Raw genomic sequence first — 21,664 nt, forward strand, 5'->3', positions numbered from 1 at the left:
GCTAGCGAAGGGAATCTGACTTCTTAAGTCTACCGAAGGAGGGCCCCTTGGCTTGAAAAACTTTTAATGAAAGAAAAAGATGATTGATATAACTGACTTTTAATTAAACTCTGTAGCTCATACACTCTTAAGTTTGGTGCCTGTCAAACCAGTTATTTGTCAAAGTGGAAGTGGGAATGAATGGCTTTCCATGCAAGGTTGGTGGTTTTAAAAAGCAGAGTTGATTAGTCAGAAAGTAGGACGCTTACATTGTTATAATTGTCCCTCAACTCCAGGAATCAAGGAAAAGAGATTTTTGATATAATAAGGTCTTACATACTTACAATCCATATTAAATCCACTATTTGCTGGAAAAATACATATCTTCTCAAAAATAGGTGCGTATGACTGCTCTGTTCTTGATTCTTCTGGGAATAACCATTTCTTTAGAGACAAAAACTCATAAAGAGCCTCATGCACTCTTTCTAAAGTAATAAACAGAAATTTCCTTATTTCAAGAACTTTTATTTGAAACAGAAGCCAATCTTTAGGGTTGAAAACTTGAGGCGCAAATGAGATTGTGTTTTCGCTTTTTGTAAATGGCTGAAGCCAGTCAATACTTTGGAGGTGTGTTTGCAACATTGGTGATGCTGTACTTACTCTAAGAGTATGGTACTGCCAGGAGAGTGGAGCGAATTATTTCCCAGATTTTAGTAACTGAACATAAGCTTGTTCAAAATGGCAGCTTGAAACCATATTTCGGGTTATTACGCAGGGAATATGCCAGTGAGAAAGTAGAGAAGAAAGGAAGAACACAATTTGTATGAATACAAATGAAGTTAGGAATATACTTTCAGATCTTGCTCAAATATTTTTATTCCACTTACTCTTTTATTTTCAAGTTCTTTATTTGAAACTCGCCAGTACCTTCACAAGTCTGTTGGTATTTGTAATTTTAGCTGCCTTTAATGTGTTCCAGTGCAGTGTCTTCTGACTGCAATCCACAGTGGGAAATACATTTTGCACAACCATCTAATATATAATATGCATATCTGATATTTTTCATTAAAAATGCTGGTTATGACTCATTAATTTCACATCCCATTAATGGGTCAAAACCTGTAGTATAAGAAATGGCCTAGATTCTGGTATTGCTTCATGTATCTCCAATACTTTAATTTCTTCCTGGTGTTTCCTCCTCCAATGATCTAGCAGCTCAAGATGCTGTTTCTTATTTTGTTGGGGCCATTAGAGTTTCAGCATCTGCTTTGAAACCTGGGGCATATCTAAAGAGCTAATGAACCCTGCCATGGTCTCATTTACTAAGTACTTAAAGGCATATAGTTTTCTGTCTGGCATCCTAACTTCTATCTTCCAAGTCAGAACCTTTCACAATAGAGAATGAAGATTTTTTGTATAAAGATTTTTTTTTTTTTTAAATGATAGCCCAGCTTCTGCTTAAAGGAAGTAATTGAAGTAGGAATTCTCGTTTTGAAAACATAGCTGACAACTTGTTGCAATTTAAAGATTATAGACTATTATTAGTAACTTACTGAAATGGAACTTGAGAAGTACAAATATGCTTTCTTTTTTAAAAAAAACATTGATTTTATTTTATTTATTTTTAAGGAAGGCGCAGCTCACAGTGGCCCATGCGGGGATCGAACCGGCAACCTTGGTGTTTTTAGCACCACACTCTAACCAACTGAGCTAACCGATCACCCCTCCAAATATGCATTCAAATGTCTATAAGGAATACAGAAGTTTCTTAAATCAGGTTGTATTTATTAAAAGAATACAAAATACCTTGAAATTCAAAGATTACCTATTGCAATGTTTATCCCCTAACAGGTTAGTTGTAAAGAGAAAAGTTAATCATTTTAAGGGAGTTAACAGAAAAATTTTAAGTGAGATTTATACATCTGGTTGCAGACAGTTTATTCAAGCTCTGAGGCCTGATGTTCCTCAATATTTTCAACCATTAATGGCCCAAACCGATTGCTTACCTCATACCAACATCTAGTGTCTGAGATGGTTCCCACTTTGTTCTTTGATCGGTTGGTACCTTGTTTCTTTTGCCTTTTTTTTTTTGAATTTGATTTACCCTTTGGTAGGAGTAATGCAGCAGGGGCAAATGCCCTCGTGGCATTGAACAGATGATCATAAAGTTGCTTTGCCTCAGGACACATGCTCAGGAGACTTTCTACAGAGGTCGACGTTAGAAGTTGCCTGCATAGTCCATGCACTAGGCTTCCACTATACAGGCTGTTGAATGGGAGAGAGAAAGGTGCTGTTAAAGCATAGGTTCAGTGCACTGGGACAAGCATGGTTAACACAGCTTCAGCAAATGCATCTAACCGCTGAGAACTCTTCTATAAAATTACTATTAAAATTACTTAGGAATCATCTGTTCCTTGAAGGAAGGAACTGAGTTATTACAGAGATTACTTCTTGGTTGGCGATATTTTTATGAACAAATTAAGTAAGGGAGGCTTGCTGGTTCTGCCACTAGCTCCAAGTTGAGGAGGCCTCTTAACACTTCAAAGAAAGAATGCCTTTGATAAACCAAAGAGGCAGACTGTTGAAATACGAGAAAATTTAATGGTATCATTTGCAAGGTCATTCAGTCACTTGGACTAAAAACCTACTTCACAAATATAAGATGGGAGTAACTGCAAGCCAGAAATTTAATATATAACGACTAACTGCCAGAGCTGAACAACTGGTGCCTTAGCACTTGATGTAGAACCATCATTTAATCAGTGTAGAATCATCAATTAAGAAGCTTTGGTAATGCTGAGATGCAAGAAAAATCCTACTGAAATCATTATTAAGAGAACTGTTTGGTCTTGTTTTTCCTGCTTTGTTTTAAAGGGATTTCTGGTAACTTGAGAGGATCCAATCAAGAATGACCTAAATTATGGAATAAAAAATCCATAGGTCAAAGGCCAATTAATCTTATTTGGTAGAGGGTTCTAGGGTTAGCTTATATATGAGGCCCAGAGATACGTAAACAACACTATTTACTGCTAGGAAGCTTTCCAACTTTTCAGCGTATTTTGTATGCCTCCATATAGCACTCATTTATGCAACAAATATTTGAGTACTTACCATATGCTGGACACTGGGGATACAACAGTACATAAAATAGCCAGGACCCTGCCCTCATAGAGCTTACATTCAAGTGGAGAGAGACAGTGCATATATACAATCTCAACTCCATTTTCTACCCGTCTCCCGTTTACCTTCCTCACTCCCTCTAGTACCTTCTGGATGGACAATCACCAGGACGTCCAATCCATTGATCCTGCTGCTTTTTCACTGGCCCACACGCTACTGCTATCATTTCTTTTTTACACAGCTTCAACTCCATAATCAAACATTACAATCACTGGCATACAGGCTGCATCTGCCTTCTTCATACTTGCCAGGCAAAACAAAAACCCTAGATAAAGTTCACTTAAGCATCTAATAGTCATCTCGCTAGAATAAAATCTCTCCATGACAGTGGAGATTTTTTTAAATGTTTTGTTCACTACACCATAGGCACAGAGTAGGCATTTAATTAATATTTGAATGAATGAGTGAACAATATGCCAAGTGGTCAGAAATGCAATTACAGAAATATAAAAGAGTAATAAGACTAGAGTGACTAGAAGTAGAGAGTAATAGTTCAGTAGGATGATCAGAAAAAGCCTTTATAAAGTGGTAATTGAACAAGATTTAAAAGGAATGAGGGAATGAGTTATATCCTGCCAACAACTGCCTCTTTCTTCTACTTTAGAACTGATTTTTTAAAAATCTGATCAAATCATGGAAACTTTGGGACTATGGAAATATTTGTTTCTGTTTCCAGTTCTTTAGCTATAACAGTGCTCCAAAACCAATTATACTAAGATTATTTTTTTAAAATAACTTATTTGCTTTAAATATAAATAAGAGTATTTACTTCTGTGGTGTGCGGCCATCTGAACTAGCTTCCGTGGTGCTTACCGAGTTAGGTCCGGCTCGGGGAGAGGCGTGGACAGCAGCTGATTGAGATACATCCCCATCTGCAGACAGCACTGCCACTGACAGAAGATGTGGGCTGTGTCTAAATGCAGTCTCGTGCCTGGCCGTGTCTGCTCCTTCATTCTTTGCAACTCTTCATACAACATCTTAGCACCATCCTCCCGCAGATGTTTCTTATCTAGAGAAAGAAACAACCCAAGGGAAGTATTCCCCAAAAGACTGTATCAGCTTGTCATTTTCTTTATATATTATAACTTCAAATTCCATGAAGAAAAAATTTAGTTTAAATAACCAAAATGCTTTTCTGGCTCTTTACTATTTTAATGTCAGTGTAAAAGCCTTGCTGTATAAACTGAAATATTATACTGAAATGCCTTTTTAACGCTAGCCTAACTTTATTCAACCTCAGATTATTTTATAAAACAGTATCTCTTCCACTGGTCTAAACACATCTGCATCAAACTCTCCAAATCCTAAATCTGTCTCTCTGAAAAATACAAATTACTACTAAATATCATTCTTTATTGTTCTCTTCCACCAAACTTCCTTTCATGGAGACCCCATGCTATAGTGCACTTAAAGTAACAGCCTGTGTGTCCAAAGCACATTTTAATTTCTGTTTAATGGGAGGAAAACTAAAGCATGACTCCTAGAGAATGTGGCAAATAATCAGCTTCTTCACAGAGGATAAGGGGCAAGAAGCAAAAATCCTGGGCGTGAAGAATGCTGCGTGTGTTCAGCTATAAGCTCCTGCAGGTTTCTCTGAGCAGGGATGCACAAAAGAACATCCGGACCAACTTGAAAATTATAAAAAGGAGGCCCACCTTTTACCAATTAGCGAGCAGCAGAGTGCCGGGTCCACAATTCCTAAAAGAAAAGAAACAGACCCTTGACATGCCCCTTCTATTGGACTCACGTAAAAATTGAACAGGCTTGTGCTCTGAGAATTTTAACTATATTATTCAATGAGAGGAAATACCCTAAACTTATGTCTTAACCAGCAGTGGCGCTTAACTTCCTAGTTTTGCATGAAGTTGGCTGTCATACAACAGTCCCTTCTGACAGCTACTCTCACACTTGTCTTGGAGTCTATGCTGGTTCATTCTTTCATTTAACTTATTTTAAAAAGTGAACTCCAGAGTAGCACTAGCCAGTAGAACTTTCTGTCATGACGGAAATGTCCTGTATCTGCCCTGTCCTCTAGCCACAGGTGGCTACTGAGCACTTGAAATGTGGCGAGTAGCTATCCTTTTGAATACTACTGTTCTAGAGTGTGTTAACTTGCACATATTTACATAAGCTGTCACAGCATTCATAATCTTTAAAGAGAATAATTCCATTGGAGAACAAGTGCTCCAATGCATCAACATTTATTTCACCTAATATTTAATTGCAGATGAAACTGCCTCAAAGAGTATTTCTCCAATAGAAATAGAAGTTAGTATTTCTACCATCACTACTTACTTACTAATTGAAACTTACAATGGAGAAAAAGAAAAGTAAAAAAACAGCACAAACATGGATGTTGATCGTGCTTGTAGGTACTCAGAAGTTTCACCCATGGGAAAATTTAATTGTGTTTCTACTGATGCCGCTGCTGCTGTATTGACCACAAGGATAGGGACAGAAAGCGTGGAACACAAAATGCAGCTGGCCTATCACAGTCCTACTTCATAGGTGAAAGCATTTGTGCCACAGAGCAGATGGGATTAGGTGATGTGGTATCAGTTCATTTTCACTACTGTGCCCTTGAAATCAAACCCTCCAGCATTGAGCCCAGCACATGGAAGTGCTCAAAAATAGTTGCCAATGAATGAATGACATACTGGTGCCTCCGTTTCTAAGTTCTGATAGAATTGACAGGAGTAGATAATCCAAGAATATGTGTTTGTTGGTGTAAACTTTCTATTACATGTAAGTAACATGCAAAAATACACTCCTGGACTTCCAGGTACCTACCAGGGCTGTTGATCATGGCATGCAAGGGACCCATCAGCATCCCCAGCAGTAAGGCTTGTAGATGATGCAGCTTGGCCTTGGCCTGTGTGTGCTGCAACCAATAGCAAATGACAGCAATGGGCAGTTTCAACGAAGCAGGGACTGTGTCCAGGATGGTCTGTTTCACCTTCAGCGTTTCTAACAGGAGTGTCAGCCGTCTAGCCAAGGAGAGCTGAAAATGCATAACAAACATCCTGCAAGTTACTTTGGGGAATGTCTTTTTTTCTTTTTCCTAGTAAGAAGAGACTTTAATGAAAATGAAACTGCTGTATCAGTTTCTTACCTTCCTGTGGGGAAAAAAAAAATCAGCCACACTCAAAGCATTTAGAACATTAATAAGGTGGTTAATAAATATGGTTGACTGAATGTATTGTCTACTCCTGCTACACAGCCCTTGCTCTTGTCATTCTATCCTCCATGTAGGCTGGTGAGCATCTTCCGTGTACATGCACTTGGGGAGCTTGTTAAAAATTCCATCCTCAAGCTCCGCTCCCTAAATTTTGAGTCGGTAAATCCAAGGGGAGCCCAGGAATCTGCATTTCAACTTCTGCTTTGAGAAAAATCTATGCTCAACCACCACTTTACTTGCCAGTGAGTATTTAGGCCCCACCACCTCCACGACACCATTACAGACCACTTCCAGAAAAAACTTGGGTTACATGCACCCTTGGGCATTATCATACAGCAGCCTTCTATTTGTTTGAGCCCTGTCTCATTACCCTACCCCGCTGAATGTTTTATTGTCTTCGTGTTCTCCCACACAGGGATTGTCCAAGGGTGGCTACCTGTAGGTGAAGTATATTCAAGGGACATAGGAATATTTAACGACTACCTGCTCTGTGCTGGCAGTAACACACCACACTCCTTTATGCTCCATGTTTTAGAGCGTGCACTTCAAATAAAAGGAAGTAAACAGCTATAAGGGCTTTGGGCTCGCTGAAATAATTTTCCCTAATTAATCTTAAGAACCATAAGGAACCTTCCAGGTCACATACTTTCACAGACAAGGAAATTAGTACTATTAAAAGAGCACCTTCAGGGGGACTTGACAAACTTTGGGAGAAAAATAGTTGTACTTCTAGTGTGAACAAAGGAGTCTGAGCTTGACTTCAGAGACATTCTGTCCCTCACTAACTCCATGGCCTCAGGCAAGTTTCTGAGCTTTTCTACAGCCAGTCTGATCATCTGTAAAATGAGCACTATGGTGAGATACAAAATGTTTCATGGAACCCACCAGTCCTTAGCCCCTTCCAAAAGGGGAACTACTCTGCTCACAGCCGTTAGATCTGGTTAGGTTTTATCTCATGTGACAACTCCTTTCCCTCCCTCCCAGGAGGAGGGAAAGCATAAGCCTGCAGAAGCAGCTGCCGCACAGAGGCAGAGGTGCTCAGAGAGAGGCTGGTCTTGGCACCACCTCCCTCCCCAAGAATGATCCACTTCCGTCTCTTTATGATTAACCTCTCATTGGTTAACCTGAGTGATGCTCTGTCAACTGCAACTAATGTGACCAAAAAGGAAATCCCATCCTATGTCTTTACTGTGGGAATTAAATGGGAGATTGTATGAAGTTTCCATTACAATAGTTGGCACAAAGCAGATGATCAAAGTATTATTGCCACATCATGTTAAGAAAAACAAAATGAAAGACACTATCACAAAATTTCTATACTTTTACCTGCATTTGTCTCTGGAATCACATTTGCACCTGATACTGTTTTAGAATTATCATGGACTAATTACAGAATCGATTAGCTTATGCCAAGGGAAATCCAAATGATATCACGCATAAACAGTGAACTAAAATTTCACCCTACTTTGAATAAGATAAGTGATGAGATCAGTTGTCACCTCCATTTAGCAAGTATAATCAACGTGCTATACAAATTGACTTAACTGGATTTTCATGTCTCATGAAAAGTGGAGAAGTGTCCTGATCCCTGTGTCACACCATATAGAAACAAATCAGTTCTAGATAGATTGTAGATCTAAATGTGAAAGGCAAAAAATTTTTTCATGACCTTGCAGTAGGCAGTACATTCTTAAGTAGGTCATCAAAGGGATAACCATAAATAAAAATTTAAATTATACTATATTAAGAATTTCTGTTTATCAAAACATACTAGAATGAAAAGACAATTCACAGAATGAGAGAAGCAATTCACAATACATGTTATCTGACAAAGGACCTTTGTATAAAAATAAAAAAACGAACAGGAAAATGGGCAAAACACTTTGAACAGAAACTTACATAACAATATCCAAATGGCCAATGATGCTCAAATCAGTCATCAGAGAAATATAAATTAACACCTACTAAATTGGCTAAAATGATGCCTCCACACAACTATTAGAATACATACTTTTTTTTTTTAAAGGATAGAAAATACCAAGTATCAGCAAGGGTGTAAAATAAGAGGAATTTTTATAACTGCTGGTAGGAATATTAATTGGTAAAACCACTTTACAAGGCCATTTGGCATATATCTTCTAAGCTGAACATATGGGTATCCTACAACCCATCAATCCCACTCTACTTTCTTTTGCAAGTTACATATGCAATATAAATGTGTTCATATTATATTTTCACTAAATGGTGTGCACTAAATGTTCATAGCACTATTCATAATAGCCCCAACTGCAAACTACCAAAATGCCCGTCAGCTATAAGATGAAAAACCAACTGTGGAATATTCCCACTATGTAATAGTATACAGCAACGAGAAATGAATGATTTACAACTACTCACAGTGACATGAATGAATCTCACAAACTCAATAAAAGAAGCCAGATGAAAGATTCACACTGTACGATTCAATTTTTATAAAGTATTAAAACAATCATAACGATTCAATGTTGTTAGAAGTCAGAGTAGTGATGACAGCGGTGGGAGAAGTGACTGGAACCATCCACTAGGGTGCTGATAATGAGTCTGCATCTGGGTGCTCTTTACATGGAACTGTCGAGTAGGTGAAAATTCATCAAGCTGTATAATTATGTGTGCACTCTGCTATATGCACATATGCACAGAGGGATGAATTGCAAAGAGGCAAGAGGAAACTTTTAGGGGTGATGGAAAACATTCTTTAATTGCAGGATGGATTCACGAATGTAAGCATGCATCAAAACTCGAAAGTGCACACTTTAAATATGGGCATTGCCAGTGTACGTCAATGATTTTTCAATAAAGCCATAAAAAAGTTTTAAAAAGCCCTCCGACACAGCACCATTTATGGTGTGAGCAGAAATGTCATTTCAGCAAAACACCATTCTTTAGAATGTTGCTAATTACAATTTTACTGGTGTGGGTAAAGGTCTAATAAATCCCATCTGTCTGGAATTTGACCTATGTTCAACTTTCTAGTTATGTAAACCTAGAAACATGATAAAGTTTGTCAGCTGTGTTACTTAGCATGATAAAAATGACTCTTGTAAAACTGCATCTAGACTTGAACTATAAATGAACTGTAAACACTATATCCTGGGGCTTCTCTGACTGCAATGACTTGTAATCAAGCATGTCCCTTGCAGAGACCTTGAAAGCTGTATCTATGGAATTGTTACAAGCAAGATTGGATCCTGTGGGGAAGAAGCAGTGAGACTTTCTATTTCTTTAATTGAGACATATTTCACATGGCATAAAATTCATCCTTTTAAAGTGGTTTTAGTGTATTTATAAGCCTGTGCAATCATAACTACTTCCAGAACATTTCATCTCCCCAAAAAGTCCCTGTTCCCATTAGCAGTCATTCCTCATTGCCAAGGAGGCTCTTGGACCACCTTGATGTGAATCCTGTTTGCTCCTGCCTGAGCTGTCACTAACGGGGAGGCGAAAGGGGCGAGTTCCTGCTCCGCTGAGTAGGCCACGGACTGGCATCACTGACAATTTGGGCTGGAAAATTCTTTGTTGTGGAGAAGTCTCCTGTGCATTGCAGGATGTTTAGCAGCATCCTTGAAACCTCTTCCCACTAAAAACCCTCCCCTTCCCCCACCCCCATCCCCAACTCTCAGGTAGTGACAATCAAAAGTGTCTTCAGACATTGCCAAATATCGCCTTCCCTGGGGGTGGGGGTGTGTGAAATCACCCCCAGTGGAGAACCAATGTTGCAAGGTCTCCCACATTAAAGGAAAGCCTGATTCAAACCTGCTGGGAAGCTATGGTTGCTGTTCTACATCCTCAGTTGACGGGCACCAACAGCAACCTATGAGTCTCGGGAGTCTGAATATTCAGTTCGATTTAAGAAGACCCACAGTGGGCATTTCAATTGGTAGTCTAAGTTTATCTGCACTTAATTGGTAAATTTAATTGTATTAGCATAAGCAGTTTCATAGCTATTCGTGATTTTTAATTTATTTGTGTCATATAAAAAACAAAGTAAACACTGGGATCCAGGAGAATGCTTTTTACCTTGAAAAGGCGATTGGTCTGTTACTCAGGTTTAAGCAACACTGACTCAGGCTAAGAGTCATGTTTTCAGTATCAAAATAAGCAAATCACCATGATGCCATAAATCGAAAGCCTAAAAAAAAAGTCTTCATCAATAAAAATTAAAAATTAGACCCAAGCGTCAATATAAATCTTGTTAATTGAAAGCTGGTACAGTCTGAGATGTTAGTTATGCCTATGCTCAATGCCTGTAGGCACACTTACGTTTTTGTTTTTTTGTAGCTCAAAACTTCTTCCTTTCTCTTTTTTTAAGCCACATAACCCCCTTTCTGTTGACAACTAGTATCACCGGAGTATAAGTTAATAACTATAAAGATAACACAGACTACTGAAGTACAGTGGAAATCGCAGATTTGGAGCTAAAAGATCTAGCTGTGAGTCCTAGCACTGACACTCCCTGGTTGAGGTATTATATAGTTACCTACTTTGAGCCCTAGTTTCCTGACCTATGAAATGCGAGCAATACGGCAACCAACCTGTTTGTTATATTAAGAGAGCTAACATACATAAAAGCGTTTTGTAACCTGGAAAGTGCTTTACAAACATTACACTAGTAACTACAAACACTTACCTCAGTCAATTTGCTTAAGTCACAATGATCTTGGGGCAGTTCTACTGCATCAACAATTGATGTCTGGATAGTTTTGTTAACCCTTTCCACTTCGCTGAAAGTCTGTGGAGGCAATGAATTCCAGGACATGTTTTCCAGATGTGGAGAAACATTCAAAAGAAGCCCATAGATGACCTGCCGGATGGGCAGAGATATTCTGTAGGCATTTGGTTGCTGCATGTTTTCTACCTGTGTGTGAAGAATGGTCCGTCTTAGCACCAAAGCATCGCTGATGAAAGGAGCTAGCTGGCCTTTGGCCAAAGCTACTAGTACCCATTCTGGTAAACCTAGATTCAAGGCATCTGGACAGACATAAGTACCACACTGGAAGAAATCCTGCAGCTTCACCTGGGACTGCTGGTATTCTTCCATGGAACAGCAGAGAAGTTCCTTAACATTTTCTTGATCCTTTTTTGGTAGATATTTCAGAACATTATCTAGTGCTTCAGTGGGGTCAGCAAAGTGAGACAACCAATTCAGAAGTCCCAGAACTCGGTGGTGTCTCCTCCCCTTAGAACTGGCAGCTCCAAGAGGAAGACGTACTTTACTTAAGAATCTCTCCATGATGGGCAGGTTAATATAGTCATTTCCACATAGCACCGCAAAGAGAGGTAGTAGAGCTTTATTCATATTGCTGAAGTAATGGCAGAGTGCATCCAGGGAAAAGCATTTGGCAGGGATATAGTAGTCCTGTGTGCCCTTAATTGTGTTCATGTTTCTCCACTGAAAGCTATTCAATGGGCAAAACCCAGTTTTCAGGTCAAAAATGCAAAAGTCACTATCTGATGATAATACAGGGCAATTCCAATGATTAGCCAGTGTCATAATGTCCCGATCTGCTTCTGAAAAGCACTGGACAAAACATACCTGCAGCTTGGTCAAAACCTGGATGAACACTTCCCGGATGAGTAAGGGACATACATACCCACCCCCACCAACAGAAAGGGAATGGGCCATCTGGATCTTCTCTTTAGCTCGATCCTTCAAAGTTGTAAGCTTTTTATCTGAAATGTCACATCCTCCATCTAATACAACATATGGACATATATTACAAGCAAACATTGATTGAAAGAACTTTTGTACAACATCTGCAAAAGAATCATAGTCCCCTCCATACCGGAGCTCCAAGTTGGAATTGAAGCAAAGCCGGTGGAAGAGAGCATAGCCATCAATGATAATTTTTGTGTCTCGCAACTTCAAATCAGTGAAGAACTCATTACTGTGATCTTCCACAAAACTCATTAGTCCTCGGATACCCATGACGACTGTCTGAAGAATTGCCTGTTTAAAACAAAAGAACACACTTTGAAATGATGCTTTTTACAGGGGACCAAGTCACTGTTTCGAGCACCATCAAATCAACAGCAAATGTTATAAAGAGCTCTTTAAATACAACATATCAGGTGTCAGAATCTCAATTCTTACCTAAATCCTCAGGCAACACCAACCAGCTGGGTGCTTTTTCCTTCTCTTTTGCTTTCCCTGTGTGTTGCAAGGCACAAACTCAATAGTTTCTCATGGAGTTTGATCTTTGGATACAAATGGAGGCTGCTGGTGATTCTAAAGGATAGTCAGTCAAAGTCCATTATTGACACACTAGTAGAGCACTTCTGTGATATTGATATTGCAATAGTTAATGGTTATCATACAAATAACTTATGAGTCACCATACAGAATATTTAATAGTCACAATACAGAATATTTATTTTGTGGGGTCAAAAAGCCCTAAGCCATAAAAATTATATCCTTCTCAATCTCATAATTAATAAATCAGAAAGCACTGGGCTTCAGTTAACTAAAGTGTGTCGGGTCAATGATACGGATCCAGTTTTTCTTTTTTGACAATCAGAATCTGGGAACTTCTTTCAGACTGGCTTATGGGTCCATTTTAATTGGCATAGTTTTGAGTAAGGAAAGTTCTCATGCCTCCAGAAACCTAACTCTCCAGTTTTACCCTAACCAGAAGCTCTTCTCATCTTCTTCTCTTTGCATATCAGGCCGTTACAAAACAACATCTTCAACATCTGGCTAACTTAAGTCACAGGATCAGTATTACAAGTTTCTCCTTTAGCCTCAGGCTCCAATATGACTCAACATGATACTGTTACAAAATCATGAGATTACGTCAAGCATGGATTTTTTTTTTTTTGCATTAATTTTGATTTTTAATGATACTGCAATAAAATATATTTATCTTGATTACAGAGTTTTGGGCATCCCCTTGCATTTTGCGCCTGACTCACTTCACCCATCTTGGCCGTATCTCAGCACCGTGTTCTGTATAGTACTTATTTCTTTAGAAGTTTGTCTTGTAAATCTTATGCCAGCTGAGACCTTGTCAATTTATCCCAAGCTAACTACAGAACCTTGCAGAGTAGCTGTTCAACAAATGCGTGCTGGGTAGGGTAATGGCACACGTGAGGTTTGATCTAAGTCCTCAAATACAGGCCTTCGTACCTCGCCCCACCTGGGCCTTCACGACCCGCCACCAGGACCAACAGCAGAGCCCACCTCCTCCGTCCTCCCAGAAGCCCAGCCCCTACATTAGAAGCTCTCAGGTGAGGAGGGGAAGCCGGAAGCCCAGGCACCTGAGAGGCCGACCCCAACCGCGGGAACCGGAAGCCTCTGGGTATGACGTCACTGGGAGGCCCGTAAAGCCAGCAGCGCCCGACAGCGGCCGGGTAGGCGCTCCGCCGCGAGGTCGCTACTAGGGAAGGCTGAGAAGCACGCTCCGAAATGGCCGCTGTCAGGTTAGGGAAGCTAGGCCCGCCCGCCTGGCTCTCTTTTCCCCGCCCTCTTGACTCCTAGCACACTTCCGCCCCGGTGACAGGCTCAAAGTCGCCTCGCCCGACTTCCCGGCATGCCCGCGCTGTCTCCCTAGCAACAGTGCCCAACATCCGTGGCCAGTAGTGGTCCTGGAGCTCGGAGGGTCCTAGAGGCCTGCCCAGCGTACCTCCCGCTCACGGGCAGGACTCTGAGCATCCCCGGGCGCCGCCGCTCCTTCGCTCTCGACCCGGAAAGGTATGCGAGAGGCGCTCCTCCGGGCGGGCCGGGCTTCCCGGTACCGGGAAAGGTGATGGTTTCAGGCTGCCCCGGTGGGGGCCCGCATACTTGGGTCTCCATGCCTGCGACCACCTCATTTCCATGGACTCCTGACCCCCCGAATTTGCTCCAGTCCCAGGAGTTGCCAGTGCTCCCTCGATATGTGTTAACCCGCTTTGGGAAAATGTAAATTTGAAAAAAAGTTGAGACAAGGAATTGTTCGCTTTACCTTAAGGTTAAGGTTTATTTTTGAGGTTAAATTTCAACTTTAGCTGAATCTAGTGTCAAATCCACTTCCTCATTTATCACTACCAGGAAAGAGAACGACTTGGCGTCAATCTGTGATAAACACTCTCTTCCCTTGTCTTTTTCCCCATTCAGCTCAGCTACACCTCCAAGGGGCAGTTTGCACAGGGAGGTAATCTCTCATTTTTCTCACGTTTCCCATCCAACTTTCTAAATCTTCTCATCACAACACTTGCCTCCCCAGCCTTGCACAGCAGTTGGTCTGTTGGATGCTTATTTGCCCTAACAATTTATTGAACACCTACTATATGCCAGGCAGCGAAGATACAAAGGAAAAGAAGGTGTGTTCCAGGCGCTCAAGTTCATTCACAACCCTTTGAGGTGGAGGTGAGGATACCTTGACAGGTGAACAGGTAGTTCTAGAATCCACAGTGCAGTCTATTTTCAAGCAACCAGGTGATACTATGGTTGCACAGAAGAGACTAATAGAATGGATGGCCTAAAGGTGGACTGGGGAGGGGGCTGCAGGGCTGAGTCTGTGAGGTTGGGCCAGAGGGAAATTAGTCCCAAAGTACTCTGTAGCCCAGGCCAGACTGCTTAGATGCAGCTGGGTTTAAACCCTCATTGACACATAGCAGCTGCTGGGAAATTGGATTTCTCAAAAGTCCAATTATTCTTTTCTTTGCTACACGAGGACTTTTATCTCATCTCTAAAATAAGGAAAATTACTGAGTGATCTGAATGATCCTTTTCAGTTGAAAAGGTTGTAGGAAAAGTTTTTCTTAACAGCTTAATTTGGTCAGAAAACATCACTTCTATGCTAGGAGAGGAGGCAAACAAAAGATACAGTTGGAGGCCTGCACTCCAGTTACTTTTTTCAGCAGATTTCACTAATATTTTCTGTGATCTTGATAATCCCACATAATTTTTTATTTATTCAGGGATTTTGAGGGATGGGCCTTAGCTCTGAATTTCCAACCCAATGCTTATGTTTTAGTATTGTCATGAGCACATAGCCCTCAGATGATTTGGCCTCTCTCTCTCTCTCTCTCTCTCTCTCTCTCTGTTACTACTCTCCTTCTCACTGGCATCAGATGAAACTTACCTGATTATGCATTATTTCAAGAAGGAAAATGCTGTAAATGGGCATTTACTTGTTTTTGTTCTATTCTGAAGCCTATTGGCCATGTATCCCAAACTACACAGATAACATCTTGTTTTATCATTACATACGACAGGTTTTTGATTTATAGCTTTGGAATTGTTGAATATGGAAACCCTACTCCAAGTCGTAGAGTCTTCGATTTAAAACCATACTTTCATACAGATTTAAAACAAAACCCACTTTTCATGATTACTAACAAAATATTTTACATTTTGATGAAATAAAAGTGATTTTGCCATGCACATACATATGAAACAGTTCGTCCTTTCATAATTCTGCTGTACATGTATAGCTCCTTGAGGAATTACAGATTTACCTGTAACATTTATATTCAGCTAACATTAAAATACAGTTTTAGGCTTGACTGCTTTTGTGCCACTTCTTGTTTCCAATCCAGGAAGATTACTCTATACATAGTGTGTATAATGGAAACTTAAGAAACTGGATCAGAATTTGCTTAGGATGGGAAAAAATTCATTCTAAATCCTTATCCCTCTACATCTACTCTAATAAATGCTAATACCATGGTTTAAAGTCTACAGAAGAAAAAAGTTTAAAGAAAGCAGCATCATGCTAATTTCTGGTTTCATCCTAATTCACTATTTGTTATTCAAAATAGATGTAGGAAGAAAGACAAAGTTGATGCAAATATATAGATTTAAGGAAATGATAATGTTCTTATATTTGGATGTATTTTTTTAAAAGTAGGTGGGGAGTATATATATCTTAAACAGATTGTTTGTAGGAAAATATATATACATCTCAGAACTTTGGAGAAATTTGACTGTAACTCAGTTTTGCCAAATTTAAATGTAATAGGGAAGGTTCTCTTCCTGTCCTCTATTGGAATCTTCAGTACCTTTTAACATTTTTCTTTCAAGTCATTCAAGTTAATCAGCATGGTGTCATTCAATCCACTAATAAAGGTGCAGGTGTCACTGTCAAAAACTTAAACATTTTTTTTAAACTATAATTTAGTGGGGTTTTTTGTATTTTTAAATTTTATTGGGGAATATTGGGAAACCGTGTGTTTCTCCAGGGCCCATCAGCTCCAAGTCATTGTCCTTCAATCTAGTTGTGGAGGGCGCAGCTCAGCTCCAAGTCCAGTTGGAAACCTTGTTGAGAGCTCACACTTTAACCAACTGAGCCATCCGGCCATCCCAAAAACTTAAACTTTTTATTAGGAATGGTTCAACATTCTTTACACCTGATCTCTGGGCTTTTCATCTTTAAGGCATTGACCGCTGCTATTTGGATGAATTCGACCATCTCCTAGGAGATTTGAATGTTAAGTTTCTATAAACAAAGAAACCGGTTCTCTGTTGTTTGGAGCAATGCTGAAATTTCAAGAGGCTGCTAAGTATATGAGTGGATCAGTAGCCAATTCCACTTATCCACAGACCTTGATTGCAAGAAGATATGTGCTTCAAAAGAAACTTGGCAGTGGAAGTTTTGGAACTGTCTATCTGGTTTCAGACAAGAAAGCCAAACAAGGAGAGGAATTGTAAGTAAAAATACTTCATACAAATCTTGGCTGCCCTGTATGTGTAGCTCTTAGTTGATTAAGGACATGGAGTACCCTTCACTTTGCTTAAGAGTTTTTCTCCACTATGAAAGTTTATAGGGTGCAATCAAATCAAAGGAAAAGAAACAACAAGAGAGTCATCTACATAAGCTAATATTAGATGGTAGCCCGTTTGGTTTAAATATCTAATTTGAGGGCTATGTGACTACAGACTTGGAAAAACTCCTTCATAGAAAAAAGCCAAAAATAACATCATAGTTCCTTTAGTACACCCTATTCACCTCTATGTGAATTTCCATTTATTTGCGTTTCATAATATTTCTAAAACTGTAGTTATTATAAACAATTCTTATTTTATCGTTCAAGCAGTCCCAATCAAGTTAAGTGGAAGCAATTTTGCAATTGAGATTCTGATGTGCATAAAAATCTTATTTTCACATAATGTACCCCATTTCCCTTCTCTTGGTCATTTGGGAACTTTACTCACCTACTGAAATGCCTTTAAAAATCTGATCTGAAGGCACCATTCAAGGAACTTTTCTATCTCTTACTGAATTCTTTAATGCAAAGAGCTCTGCTGTTGACGGTAAGTACATTTCTTACAGGTAAGTATGAATTTTCATTTTTTGCTTAAAGTTGTTTGAATTTGCTGTAGTGAAAAGTTAGTTGGAACTGAAGTTAGGAGAAGAAACTTGCACAGGAGAAAGAGAAAGCAGAAGGAAGCATGATCCAAGAAATCAGCCTTTAACTCCAGAAGAACACATTCCCGTCTCATAATCTATCCTTTATTCAGAGATTTTGAGGCTACTCCAAATTATTCCAGCTTTTGCCCATTGGATATTTAAGTGTGGGTTTAAAATCAGTGTGATAAACAATTTTCTACTTCTTAATTTTCTTTTAGGAATTATAAAGGTAAATGTTACAGATGCTACTATTTTATTTTAAAAGTCAACCTTTTGAATGGTCTTTATGTTCAATTTTTAAAAAATTAGTTTCAGGTGTACAAAACAATGCACTTATTAGAACTCTCACCCCTCACAAAGTGGTAACCTCCTCCCCCAATCTATTGCCCCTCTGACATCGTATATATCTATTAGAATTCCATTGACTCTATTCCCTATGATATACTCCATATCCCGTGACAATATACATATTAAATTATAGTTGACATACAATATTATTCAGCTCCAGCTTCAGGTGTATAGTGCAATGTTCAAGCATCTGCACCATCATGAAGTGGTCTCCCTAATAAGACATGTGCCCATCTGACACCCTACAAAATCTTTACAATACGTTCAAAATTTAAAAAATTATCTAGAATTCATAGTTTTTCTGGTGAAACATGCTTTATGACTTGTACCAAAAAGAATTATTTTCCCTTTCTAATCCTAAAGGTACTGTTCTATTTATTTAGAACAGGATGATAAGTTTCTGAAAATTGCTTGAGAACCTTTATAGAAACATTGAAAGTAAGACCTAAATCTTACCCAGGATTTGTGAAACCACGCTGTAAAAGCCATGTCCAATTTTGGTTTCTTCAATTAACAAATATGAAGAATTTTAAGAGAATTCACAGAAGGGCTAAAAAGTTGATTAAAGGGATATAAATAAAGTAAGATGTATGAAGACCAAACTTGAGTTTAGATGATCAGTGACTGTAGTGTGTGTGTGTGTGTGTGTGTGTGTGTGTGTGTGTGTGTGTGTGTGGAGAGAGAGAGAGAGAGAGAGAGAGAGAGAGAGAGAGAGAGAGAGAATATGAGAATGATGCAAGAGGGGGCTGGTTGGTTAGGAAGTGATTTATCAGTGAACTTTCCTGTACCTGCACTAGTCTTAAAACAAGTGACTTGAGCTGAAGATGGCAGACGAATCCTAGGTATGTGGAATGAATCCAGTAGTGGGGATAATTGACAAATCATTTGCTACCAGAAGGTCTAGTCTAGAATCTCTTGGAAAGGAATCATTAATTATCAGAATCTTTACAACATATTACATACTGGCCACATTCAACCTTCAGATGTGTTTCATTTGGCCTGCATAGTGTTTCTATTCCAATCTAAATTAGTTGCCACTATGTAAAAATGGACAGCTCTCATAAAAAAATGAGGTTTTCATTTTTTTTGGAAAAAAAAAATCAAAAGATTTGGTAACATTTGCTAACATTGTTACCTATGTAGCCAATATGGCCAGAGCTGGGTAGCAGCTTCCCCTTTTAGACAGACCTTGTGCCCTCCAGTTAGCCATTCTTGACGTTCCTCACTGTCGCTTACACCCAACTGCGTCACATCTTTCCACGACCTGCCTACGTGTGTAGACATTTAATTTTATAACTCTCTGCTAAAATCATGAAGAATCATGGATATGGCTGCTCACAAAATCCTAGAATGCCAGAAGGAAGGCAGGACAGTGTCACAGTTAAGACCACAATCTTCAGAGGTGAATAAGAAGCAAAGCCAGTCCTGTTTTTAACTGTGAGGTTAAGGTTATGCAGGTTCCTAATCTGAGCATCAGTTTTCTTACCTGTAAAATGGGTATAAAAGCTCATAGGATTGTAATAAGGGTTAAATAGATATCTATATACTATATGTATAAAGTATCAATATAAATATAAAGAATTTAGTATGAATAAATATGAGATATTTATAAATACAAATTTATTTGTAAATATATGTATATAATATAAATATCACATTGTCTTACATAGAATTATCACTCTATAATAGCTGAGACTCATTTATAAACAATCCAAGTTGAAGGAATAATTAAAGAAAGCTTAATAAAACTTTATCTAATCACCACCCAATAACTGTAATTGGGATTCCCTATTAAATGGAAGTTTGTCTTTTTCATTCCACTTTTAAGAGAGAAAAATCTCTCAAACAAAGCAACCTGATGTCAAGCATGTAATTTTTAAAACTTCTTCAATGAAGTTTCTTGAGATTGTAACAATTCTTTTGCCATGTATTCTTTTATGTCTCTGTAATCGTCCAAAAGAAATTGGTACTCAGAATGTTGATCTTTTAGCTATGTAAGATAGCAACTCATCAGCAATTGCTGTTTAATACATGTATGGAGGCAGGAAACTAAATTCATGTTTTTTCAGATTCTTTCCGCAGAGTATTAAAAGTTGAACCTTCAGTTTGTGAGCAAAGCACATTAATTAGTACCACCCATTCTCCAAGCAATTTGGTTAGGTAAGGTTTTAAATTCTGCTTTACTTACTAGGCCATAAACATAGGGAATTGGTTAATGTTAAAGATGGGTAGAAAATTAATTCTTTTTAAAAAAAATCTGTTACACATTGTTAGTTTCCCTGAAAGCTATCATTTGCAGAAAGGATTCTGCAGCTAGAAATGAGTTATAAAATTCTTTATTATAACCCCAGTTCATTATAAATAAGGACTCTAAAGCCCAGAAAGGTGAAGTGATTTGCCAAAGATAGTGTAGCAGGTTCATAGCAGAAATGGGGAAATATGAGCCCAGGTCCTCTGGTTCCCATATGGTGCTTTTTATTCAAGTGTACCAAGTTCCTAACACCATAACATGAGAACTCTATCATTTACATATTCATAGTTCATGGGCCAGGTAAGAGTGCCTTGGTTCTCCAGGTCACATACCTTCCCCACTCCCTCAAGGAGTTTTGATTGCTGCTCGGGGTGGTGGGAATGTGTTGAGGCTTAAAGGTAAATACCTGAGGGAGGTTAGACAGCTATCCTATTTCACAGATAAATCTAGATTGGAGTTTGTTGTCTGAGTAAAATGTTTCATGGAGGAGAACACAGAACAACCTGGGAAACTACAATAGATGGGTTGCCTTTAGGGTAGAAATGGATTCCAAGAGTAGGGTGTGACCCTGGCATATATACTTTCATTTTTCTTTAGCTGATCCTTTTGGTATGTCATCACCTCTAAATATGTGAGATGTACAATTCCGTTTTCCCTTTCCTCCCTGTTAGATGGACACTTCGCTGAGGTATGGTACTTCCATTCTTGTATCGTGTACTTGTTTGTTTGAGGGATTCTCTACAGTATTTTTTTTTGACATTCAATATTATTTTATATTAATTTCAGGTATACAGCATAGTTGTTAGACATTTATATAATTTAAGAAGTTATCCCCTGACTAGTCTAGTAGCCACCTGGCACTATACATAGTTATTACCATATCATTGACTATGTTCCCTGTGCTTTGCTTTACATCCCCATGACTGTTTTGTAATCAATTTGTAGTTCTTAATCCCTTCCCCCTTTTCACCCACCCCACCAACACCCCTCCCATCTGGCAACGATCAAAATATTCTCTATATCTATGAGTTTGTTTCTATTTTGTTTGTTTGTTTTTCTTTGTCTTTCTTTGTTCTCTATATCTATGAGTTTGTTTCTATTTTGTTTGTTTGTTTTGTTCTTTAGGTTCCACATATGAGCAAAATCATGTTGCATCTGTCTTTCTCTGTCTGACATACTCCACTCAGCGCAGTACCCTCCAGGTTCATCCACGCCACCACAGATGGCAAAAACTCATTCCATTACACAGCTGAGCAATATTCCATAGTATGTATGTATTATCTCCTCTTTATCCATTTATCCATCAAGGGACACGCAGGCTGTCTCCACATCTTGGCCATTGTAAACAATGTTGCAATGAGC

At 38.9% G+C, this 21,664-nt stretch overlaps 2 protein-coding genes across 16 annotated transcripts in view; one reads left to right on the forward strand and one right to left on the reverse strand.

Moving 5' to 3' along the window:
* Window positions 1-1,562: 1,562 nt before the first annotated feature.
* Window positions 1,563-13,770, reverse strand: ASTE1 (asteroid homolog 1). 8 transcript variants are annotated; one of them, XM_074312831.1, is made up of 7 exons: window positions 13,631-13,770; window positions 12,468-12,602; window positions 11,391-12,323; window positions 11,004-11,231; window positions 5,950-6,160; window positions 3,973-4,168; window positions 1,563-2,244 (listed from the first exon to the last, which is right to left on the reverse strand). In XM_074312831.1, exons 3-7 carry the CDS (start codon window positions 12,300-12,302, stop codon window positions 1,917-1,919), a joined length of 1,875 nt encoding a protein of 624 aa, XP_074168932.1. In that variant the 5' UTR covers window positions 12,303-12,323; window positions 12,468-12,602; window positions 13,631-13,770; the 3' UTR covers window positions 1,563-1,916. The 8 variants fall into 8 exon arrangements, with proteins under 8 accessions (XP_074168932.1, XP_019581516.2, XP_019581520.2 ...); XM_019725957.2 differs by having other exon boundaries at window positions 11,004-12,323; XM_019725961.2 differs by having other exon boundaries at window positions 11,004-12,323; window positions 12,468-12,524; window positions 13,631-13,764.
* The window catches only part of NEK11 (NIMA related kinase 11), a 192,279-nt gene continuing 184,306 nt past the window's right edge, over window positions 13,692-21,664 (forward strand). For 5 of the 8 annotated variants that reach the window (XM_019725963.2, XM_074312833.1, XM_074312835.1 and 2 more), the window contains exons 1-2: window positions 13,882-14,063; window positions 16,730-16,999. In XM_019725963.2, coding sequence (XP_019581522.2) covers window positions 16,830-16,999 — 170 coding nt within the window. In that variant the 5' untranslated portion in view covers window positions 13,882-14,063; window positions 16,730-16,829. Of the gene's footprint in view, window positions 13,793-13,881; window positions 14,064-16,729; window positions 17,000-21,664 lie in introns of those variants that run through there. The other 3 variants (XM_074312832.1, XM_074312836.1, XM_019725967.2) reach the window with 3 other exon arrangements.

This window comes from Rhinolophus sinicus, linkage group LG10 (genome assembly GCF_036562045.2).
Source record: "Rhinolophus sinicus isolate RSC01 linkage group LG10, ASM3656204v1, whole genome shotgun sequence".
Classification (NCBI taxonomy): domain Eukaryota; kingdom Metazoa; phylum Chordata; class Mammalia; order Chiroptera; family Rhinolophidae; genus Rhinolophus; species Rhinolophus sinicus.

Excerpts from the sequence above, each read along its gene's own strand:
- ASTE1 (XM_019725957.2), bottom strand. The coding sequence starts at position 12,302 with ATGGGTATCCGAGGACTAATGAGTTTTGTGGAAGATCACAGTAATGAG. Across the intron at positions 6,161-11,003 it reads ACTTAAGCAAATTGACTGAG|CTCTCCTTGGCTAGACGGCT; the intron begins GTAAGTGTTTGT and ends ATGCATTTTCAG. Across the intron at positions 2,245-3,972 it reads CCCGAGCCGGACCTAACTCG|CCTGTATAGTGGAAGCCTAG; the intron begins GTAAGCACCACG and ends CCCATTCAACAG.